The sequence below is a fragment of the Oncorhynchus gorbuscha genome, unplaced genomic scaffold, assembly GCF_021184085.1.
Source record: "Oncorhynchus gorbuscha isolate QuinsamMale2020 ecotype Even-year unplaced genomic scaffold, OgorEven_v1.0 Un_scaffold_3031, whole genome shotgun sequence".
Taxonomy (NCBI): domain Eukaryota; kingdom Metazoa; phylum Chordata; class Actinopteri; order Salmoniformes; family Salmonidae; genus Oncorhynchus; species Oncorhynchus gorbuscha.
The window spans coordinates 48,840-58,577 of NW_025747388.1; the positions used below are offsets into that span (position 1 = coordinate 48,840).

General features: G+C 38.2%; 1 protein-coding gene across 1 annotated transcript; it reads left to right on the top strand.

The window, feature by feature from the left end:
- Positions 1-6,822: 6,822 nt before the first annotated feature.
- LOC124027242 (ATP synthase subunit d, mitochondrial-like) lies at positions 6,823-8,338 on the top strand. Its single transcript, XM_046339704.1, has 3 exons — positions 6,823-6,922; positions 7,756-7,895; positions 8,231-8,338. The coding sequence occupies exons 2-3, from the start codon at positions 7,770-7,772 to the stop codon at positions 8,336-8,338; spliced, it is 234 nt and encodes a 77-aa protein (XP_046195660.1). The 5' UTR covers positions 6,823-6,922; positions 7,756-7,769.
- The last annotated feature ends 1,400 nt before the right edge of the window (positions 8,339-9,738 follow it).

Consider the following 9,738-nt stretch of genomic DNA (forward strand, 5'->3'; position numbering starts at 1 on the left):
TGAATTTATGTTTTATGTATACAGTAACTAAGATACTGTTTTAAAGGGCATACAGGTCTGCTCTGACTTTACACGGTTATTGTTCTATTTAGTTATTAATACTTATTTCCAAAAAGGTCTTAGGAACGTTTATATGTAAAACATTTTGTTATTCACTTATTTTATGATCAGTTTTCACTTAAAATAGTAGGTACCCTTTTATTTAAATTATTATTTGTTGTTTTATTTCTCAGAATAGTTCCTGATTACACTAAAGAGGGTTTTTAGTCTCTCTTACTACAAGAACCCTTGGTTTGGTCTTGAACATAATTTCCAGTTGAGTTTAATTTCAAAGGTTATGGAATAAGCTATTTTCACTTTAAATGGACTTAAATGGTGCAGATCTCGGTTCCTTATCGTTTACATTCACTGCTCCTACGTCTTTGACTCATCCTACTACAGTTTATACTTTTATATAATCTTTGTTGTTTTGTCTTTGTCTATAGTTTCTCTTAATGCTAGGGGGTTACGAAACAGTGTGAAGCGCAAGGCCTTATTTTTATTTTCTAAATAATTTCCAACAGATTTTAGCTTTTTCAAGAGTCTCACTCAATTTCTGCTGATGCCAACTTCTGGAGGTCACAGTGGGGCAACGATATTTGGCTTTCCCATGGATCTGAACGCTCTGCTGGTGTCACTACAATGAAAAATACCTTTGGTGGTAATATTCTACACTCGGAATGTGACCCCTTTGGTCACTTTATTTGTCTTGTGATCAGTTACAATGACATTACACTCATTACTGTAAACTACTACGGGTACAACACCAAACATGAGAATGATGAGTTGCTTGAATCTATAGAGAAACATATACTTCATTGGTTATCTAAATTTCCCAATTGGTTATTATTGATAGGAGGGGACTTTAACATTACAATAGATAATTCAACTGATAGATGGCCCCAGGTAGGCCAACCAATCAGAATTTGGGTTTAATACTTTTTATGGAAAAGTTTGATCTTACTGATATATGGAGAGAGAGGTTTCCGGCTGACAGATCATTCACTTGGAGTAACAAAACAGGCTCCAGACAATCCAGAATAGATTTTTGGCTTATGTCCAAATGTATTGATAGTGAGGGTGTTACTACAAATATTTGTACTACTCCCTCACAGACCATAAGGCTATTTACATTGATATCAAAATATTTACCCCTGATACAAACCTTGGTAGAGCATCCTACTGGAAGCTAAATAGCTCATTATTAAATAATGATATAGTTACATTTGAGGTTAAAGATCTGCTCTCACACTTTTGGGAAAGGGCTTGTGAAGAAAAATCTTATTGCAAGAACTGGGAGCTCTTTACATTTGAGGTGTCCAAATATCTTAGAAAATATGGTAGTAATCTTGCTAAGACCAGAAGAGCTGAGGAGGAAAAGGTGATCATTAAGATAACTTCCCTTTCTCAGAGGTCCCCAGCCGACCTCTAGGGGGAGGAGAAGATGGAACTAATTGAGTTACAAAATAAACTGGATAATATATATACATTAAAAGCAGAAGGAGCCTTTATTAGATCTATGAAAAAATGGATTGAGGAGGGAGAACAGAATTCATCCTATTTCTTTAGACTTAAGAAATTTCACTCTAAAAATAACACTATCCATAAGTTAAACATTGATGGTGTTATTACAGATGACCAAAAATTAATCGCTAAATACTGCAGCAATTTTTACAGAAAATTGTATAGCTCTACGTACTGTCAGGAATCCACAGATGTGTTTTTTAACTCACTGAATAATGTTCACTCTATCAGTTGTCAGGATTTGGCCAGGGTTGTTCCGGTTTTTGGTCACTAGATGCCCCCATTGTGCCTTTTGACCTTTTGTTTTCCCTTGATCCCCATTATTATTTGCACCTGTGCCTCGTTTCCCCTGATTGTATTTAAACCCTTTGTTTTCCTCAGTTCTTTGCTCTGTGTTTGTATGTTAGCACCCAGCCCTAGTACTCTGAGAACTCTTGTTGATCCCGGTGGAATTCTGTTTTTTGTTCTTGTTTTTGTTTGTTTTTGAGTATCTTTTGAGGCTTTTTGTGCTATACCTACCACCTTGTGGATTTACCTTTTTGTCTTGGAGGATTACCTTTGTTCTTGTGGAATTCCTTTTGAGGTTGTGGAGTTACATGTTTTCCTGAAGAACTTCACTTTTTACTTCATTAAATACACCGTCTCAAGTACTGCTGTGTCTGCCTCATCTTCTGGGTTCTGCCGACTATTCGTGGCTCAGTTGGTTAAGTGACTGTTTCTCACTCCGGAGACCCGGATTCGTAACCGGGTCCTGACATCAGTGATATAGAATCTAAACAGTGTGATGAACCCATCAAAGTTGAAGAGATTATAGAGTCTATCAAACATCTAAAGAACAATAAATCACCAGGTGTTGATGGAATTACATCAGAATTTTACAAATGATTTTCTGAACAAGTAGCTCCTTCCTATTAGAAGTCTTTTTAGAGAGTATTAAAAACAATGTTCTCCCTCCTACAATGAGTCAGGGGTTAATAACACTGATACCTAAGCCTAAAAAAGAAGTGCTGCTCATCGATAACTGGCGTCCAATTTGTCTTCTTAATAATGACTATAAGATATTAGCCTCACTACTTGCAAAAATAATTAAAGAAGTCCTGGATGCAATCATTGATGAAACACAGTCTGGCTTCATGAGGAACAGACATATTTCTAACAATGTCAGACTAGTATTAGACGTACTTGACTACTCAGACCTAATAACTGAGGATAGCTTCATATTATTTTTAGTTTTTTTTAAAGCATTTGACACAGTAGAGCATCAGTTTCTCTTCCACTCCCTTGAGAGACTTGGCTTTGGGGATTTTTTTCTGTAAGGCTATTAAGACTCTCTATGGAAATGGTAACAGCTCTATCAAATTGAAATATGGCACCTCACCTAGATTTGAGTTAAAGAGAGGAATTAGGCAAGGTTGTCCTATCTCTCCGTACCTGTTTTTATTAATCACCCAATTTCTTGCAAATTCTTTAAATAATAGTCCTGTACAAGGTATTTCCATAGCTGGTAAAGAAATTATTATAAGCCAGCTGGCTGATGACACTACACTTTTTCTGAAAGACGCTAACCAAATTCCCATATCGACCAATGTGATACAATCCTTTTCCAAACCGTCTGGTCTATAACTTAACATTAAGAAATGTGAACTCATGGCTGTCAAATATTATGTGACATCTTCATATTATGGTATTCCAGTAAAAGAAGAACTTACATATTTAGGCATAACCATTACAAAGGATCAGAAGTCTAGAGGCTTACTAAATTTTAACCCTCTTATTAAAAAACCCCAGAAGAAACTAAATCAATGGCTACAGAGGGACTTATCTTTAAAAGGTAGAGTCCTAATAACCAAGGCTGAAGGTATCTCTAGACTAACATATGGTGCTCTATCTTTATATCTTGACCGTAAAATAAGCAAGGAGATAGACCAGATGCTTTTCAACTTTCTTTGAGAAACCGTACCCATTACATTAGGAAAACTGTTGTAATGAACACTTATGAGAATGGTGGACTGAATTTTCTGGATTTTACTACTTTAAATAATACTTTCAAGATCAATTGGATAAAACAATTCCTAAGAAGACCCACTTCTATCTGGAATTTTATTCCTCATCATGTCTTCTCTACTTTTGGTGGCCTTAACTTCATGTTGTTTTGCAAATTATAATATTGACAAAGTTCCAGTGAAACTTTCTGCTTTTCATTGGCAGGTTTTCTTGTCATGGTCCTTAATTTATAAGCATAATTTTTCTCCACACAGATATTATATATGGAATAATCGGGATATATTGTATAAAAGTACCTCTCTGTTTTTAGAATATTGATTCAGAAATAATATCCTATTGGTGAGCCAACTGGTAAATGCAGAGGGTCTTTTACTCAGTTATAAAGAATTCTTATCACTTTACAAGGTCCCTGTAACACCTAAAGATTTTGCAATTGTTTTAGATGCCATTCCCTCAGGTGTTGCTATGTTATTCAGGAACATGTCAAGACCTGAACCTCAGAGCCTACCTTCTATTGACCCTGTTGTCTCATCAGGAGGAAAGACCTGACCCTCAGAGCCTACCTTCTATTGACCCTGTTGACTCATCAGTAGGAAAGACCTGACCCTCAGAGCCTACCTTCTATTGACCCTGTTGACTCATCAGTAGGAAAGACCTGACCCTCAGAGCCTACCTTCTATTGACCCTGTTGACTCATCAGGAGGAAAGACCTGACCCTCAGAGCCTACCTTCTATTGACCCTGTTGACTCATCAGTAGGAAAGATTTGTTTCTCTTTTGGTCCATTCAACAACAGAGCGATACGATCCTTGTTTCAGCAGGATGTTGTATCTATACCTTATGGATTTATTGATAATATCTGTTGGAAAAAAGTTTGATGTTGCCACACACATACCTACTTGTTAACAAAATTAAGGAAGTTTCCTTTAAAATGATTCATAAATATTATCCTGCCAACCACTATATGAAGACGTTTAAGGAAAACATCAACTCAAATTGCTCCTTTTGTAATGACCACCCAGAAACAGTTGTGCATCTTTTTTGGCATTGTATGCATGTAAGAAAACTGTGGCAAGACATCAGTAGGTTTATAATTGAACACATTTATGAAGATTTTACACTATTGTGGAGAGATGTACTGTTAGGATTCTTTACATACAATAGAAATAAGCGGAATAATTTTTATGTAATTAATTTCATTATTCTTTTGGCCAAATTTCTTATACACAAATGTAAATTTACAAACAGAAAACCACATTTTCGTACCCTACAAAAATAAATTGAACTGTATTTTAAGACGGTTAAATGCTCTACTAACAAAAAAGCTGTTAGAATTGTAAGTATATGCATGTCCCTTAAGGTCCTTGTGTAATTGTAATGTGATATTGTACCCCCTAGCTCGATTGTCTATTGTTTGTAATCTATGTATGCTTGTGTTCCCTCATGTGCTTTATGTATTGATTTGTTGTTAATAAAAAAAGAAAAGAAGTAACTGGTTTGACCATAACAGGGCTGACGAAGTCATGTCATAAATCCATCCGGCACAGAGGACGTGTCATAATACCCATAAAAATGTTTCCAATGGTTTTTACGCCATTCCTTTTTCACATTGGGAATTTTACAACATTTGTTTTATTAATTGTGTGTTTGGTGTAGGCTTAATTTGGCGCGATGTTTTGATAGCCGTGTAATTCTCTCTTGGATAAGGTGAGTTTTAGCAATATGTTCAACTCAATTTCCTCTAATAAATTCGGTATGATAATTAGTGTTAAAAGTGACCTTGTCGGAGAGAGTTTTGTGCGGTTCTCAAAACATCACACCAGGGTAAGTCTACACGAAGCACGGACCTCACAAGTAGTTCTGAAAACCCAGATGGACAAATGAATGGTGAAAAAACGATTGGAATCTCATCCGGGTATAATGATTCATACTGCGGTACTCAATGGAAGCTTTTTATGAGTAACAAGGTGGGCCAATTAAATGCAAAAATTAGTCTATGGGTAACAAGGTTGACGTGTTATGCTCGACCCACTCAGTTTTCCACCACAAAACACCAGAACATGTCCAGAAAGAGTAGAACCAGCTCACCTGCTTTTACACTATGATTTGAATAATTATAATTATAATTATTGAATAAAAAAATTATCACCACATATTAAAACTAGAGTTCAGGTCACGTAACGGAGTTTACCTTAAAATGAGGGACAGATTGTTGTTTCTTTACATTAAAATGAATCACAAATCACATGAAATAAATAATAATCTTCGCAATAATTTTGTTAAAGCAACAAAATAAACAAAGGCTTTACAATCATGGTGAAAACTTGGAGAAATGTTGGGGTTGGGTGGTTAACATCTTCCTGAGTAAACAGAGGACATTTTGTCACTTTAGCATGTCTTTATTCATATCCCAAATCAGATCTATAGAATGTTCCGTGTGGTCTGTATTAAAGGGCACTTCCTTTAATATAACAACCGTTTAAAATGAAATATTGGTGTACATTTTCTACCAAAAATACCAATGGGAAGTTGCCTCTCATAAGCAACCCCTTCTTACCAGACTATTAAAAAACAGGACACATTCATTTACTTCCATACAAAGTGATTTTCGTAGCAGGTTAGTTTGAGCATTTCTGCTAAACCTAACCATTTTCATAGACGTAACCTCAAGTTCTCCTAACCTGCTCCGAAAAAGTGAAAATACTGTTTCCCATTATACAACAGTAGGCTAAATTATATTATCCTAAAATCCTTTCACTCATTCTATTGGGTCTCTTTGTTCAAAAGACAGGGCAGGGAAGTGAACCCAGGTCCCTGGCGAGAAAGGCAAACACCCTATAGGGTTATAGGGTTAACCCACTTGGTGGGAATTGTTGCGAGGATTGCTACAATGGCCCATCTGAACGGAAAGGCAGGTCCCCATGGTTCGACTAGTCAGTCCTTCACACGTACAATCTGATGGCCTCCCACTTCTGACACCAATGTAGTGAACGGCAGGGCAGGGCAGAGAAGCGAAGCAGGGTCGCTGGTTTGAAAAACTCCCTATGTAGCAGGCCAATAGGGTAATTATTGACTAAGCAAATACAACTCTGCCTCTTCCAGATAGGATAACTGTCATACTTCTGTCAGAAAGTTGTAACAGGTACAATCTTAGAGATGGAAACACTATTTCAAAATTATCTTTAAAATATATATATATATATATATGTTCTGATCAATCTGCTATGTAATGACTGCAATACGCCAGCAGGCGGCAGCAACCCAAATCCACGGTGTAGTTTCTCGTCGAGATTATTTCCGTCACTTCCGTGTCCGGTGAACCATCTTCACATTTGGAACAAGTTGTCCACTGTACGGTATGATCTATCTTCAAAATGGCATCGAAACGTCGATATTTTAATGTTTTGTAACGTATATTCTATTGGGGACAGATGATAAAGTTTGATATTTAAAAAAAAAAACAGCTAGAGTTCTGCTTTGGTCGATGATTGGTTGAGATCCACCGCAGCTGGGCTCTGACCTTGTCGTGTTGGCTAGGCAACTAGCTAACTGCGAGACCTTCAGCGGACTCTTGCTCTTTCAACGTACAAAATATGAATTTGTATGTCTAAAATATATGGATATGATCATATGGATATGATGATGATATGGCTAAGTATAAAATATCCACTTAGCTACATGGTTGAATTGTAGTAGCTAGGCAAAGCTAACGACTATTTGTTAGTTAGCTTAGTTTAGTAGCTTGAGAGCTAATTTAGCTAAAACGTTAACCAGCTTGCCATCTGTCAGCAAACATGCGTTTGGCGCTGTCAGAACTTGTATTGGCTTTTTTGTGTGTTGGTTAGGACTCAGATCAGTTAGATAATAGCTACATCTCTAAATGGCATATATATATATATATATATATATATATATCTCTAACAGTAGCCACTACATGACCGTGTTGTTGAAGAGTCAGGCTAGCTAGTTTCTAATCTCAGTGCACTTCAAATTGTCACCTGTGTGTGACCGCAACCTGCCTGATCGGTGTGGACATGTCATGCATTGGCGTGCAGTAGGACATGCATGTACAATCCATCCCCTTAAGTGTCTATTGGTTTTCTTCTTTCATGTTATGATCTGTATCTCTTGTGGGTTTTAGCAGCTCTATTGAAGGACTTTAATTTACCCCTTTTCCAATCTTTGACAGACACAGACCGAAAGATGGCTGGGAAACGTGCAGCATTGAAAGCCATTGACTGGTTGGCCTTTGCTGAGAGGGTTCCCCCCAACCAGAGGGCCATGTTCAACAACCTCAAGACTCGCTCAGACGCCATCGGTGCCAAGTACGTAGCCTACCCAGAGTTAACATTCAGGCCTAGTTCATGACTAGCACTTCAGAGCCAGCCAATAGAGGTAAAACTTTCACTTGCATTGATGTCAATGGGAAAATGAGTAAAACATTTTTAGGATTCTTCCATCTAGCGTTTTATATGCCTATGTGAAGGGCGTGTAGTTGGAGTTGAATTACAAAATTATTGTCAACCAAGACACACAGGTCACTGCAAAGTGAGTGTGTCTCGTACATGCATGCTACTGTAAATGAAAATCTCCACAATCTCTTTCCCACAATGATTGTTTTATAAGTGACATCAATGAGCTGTTGTTGATGGCTCTGTCTACAGGCTGTCCCTCTGCCAGAGAAGCCTGTTACCATCGACTGGAGCTTCTATAAGACCAACGTGGCCAGAGCCGGCATGGTGGCTGAGTTTGAATCCAAGGTGAGATCCTAAGGCCTGTGATGAGTTTCATATGAGCTCTACCTGGGGAAAACAATGTTACACATAACTACAATGAACAAAAATCTAAACGTTCCATGCAAAATGTTAACGAATTTACTGAGTTACAGTTCATATAAGGAAGTCGGTCAATTAAAATTAATGAATTAGCCCCTAATCTATGGATTTCACATGACTGGCCAGGGGTGCAGCCATGGGTGGGCCTGGGGGCATAGGCCTTCCCACAGGGGGGCAAGACTCAGCCAATCAGAATGAGTTTTTCCCCACAAAGGGGCTTTATTATAGACAGAAATGCTGCTTTGTTTCATCAGCTGTCTGGTTGGCTGGCAGGTGTCAGACATTCCCGCAGGGAAGAAGCCTGATGTGGACGTCCTGGGCTGCCGTGGTTACACATGGTCTGTGTTTGTGAGGCCGGTTGGATGTACTGCCAAAAAAATAAATGCTGTTGGCTCTATGGTATAGAAATGACAATTTAATTATCTGGCAACAATGGTGGACATTCCTGCAGCCAGCATGTCAATTGCACACTCCCTCAAAACTTGAGACATCTGTGGCATTGTGTGACAACTGCACATTTTAGAGTGGCCTTTTATTGTCCCCAGTACAAGGTGTACCTGTGAAATCATCATGCTGTTCAATGAGCTTTTTGATATGCCACACCTGTCAGGTGGATTAAATATCTTGGCAAAGAAGAATTGATCAGTAACAGGAATGCAGAAAACATTTTGCGTATAGAAAAAGGTGATCTTTTATTTCAGCTCATGAAAACTAGGACCAGCATGTTGCGATTATATTTATGTTCAGCATATTAGTCTGGTATGTAGTATTCTGTCCACTGTGTGGTACTGTAACACTGGTTCAGTCATCTGGTATGTAGTATCCTGTCCACTGTGTGGTACTGGTTCATTTACATTTAGTCATCTGGTATGTAGTATCCTGTCCACTGTGTGGTACTGGTTCAGTCATCTGGTATGTAGTGGCCTGTCCACTGTGTGGTACTGTAATACTGGTTCAGTCATCTGGTATGTAGTATCCTGTCCACTGTGTGGTACTGGTTCAGTCATCTGGTATGTCGTATCCTGTCCACTGTGTGGTACTGTGACACTGGTTCAGTCATCTGGTATGTAGTATCCTGTCCACTGTGTGATACTGGTTCAGTCATCTGGTATGTAGTATCCTGTCCACTGTGTGGTACTGGTTCAGTCATCTGGTATGTAGTATCCTGTCCACTGTGTGATACTGGTTCAGTCATCTGGTATGTAGTATCCTGTCCACTGTGTGGTTCAGTCATCTGGTATCCTGTCTGTGTGTACTGGTTCAGTCTGGTATGTAGTATCCTGTCCACTGTGTGATACTGGTTCAGTCATCTGGTATGTAGTATCCTGTCCACTGTG

Excerpts from the sequence above, each read along its gene's own strand:
- LOC124027242 (XM_046339704.1), top strand. The coding sequence starts at position 7,770 with ATGGCTGGGAAACGTGCAGCATTGAAAGCCATTGACTGGTTGGCCTTT. Across the intron at positions 7,896-8,230 it reads ACGCCATCGGTGCCAAGTAC|GCTGTCCCTCTGCCAGAGAA; the intron begins GTAGCCTACCCA and ends CTCTGTCTACAG.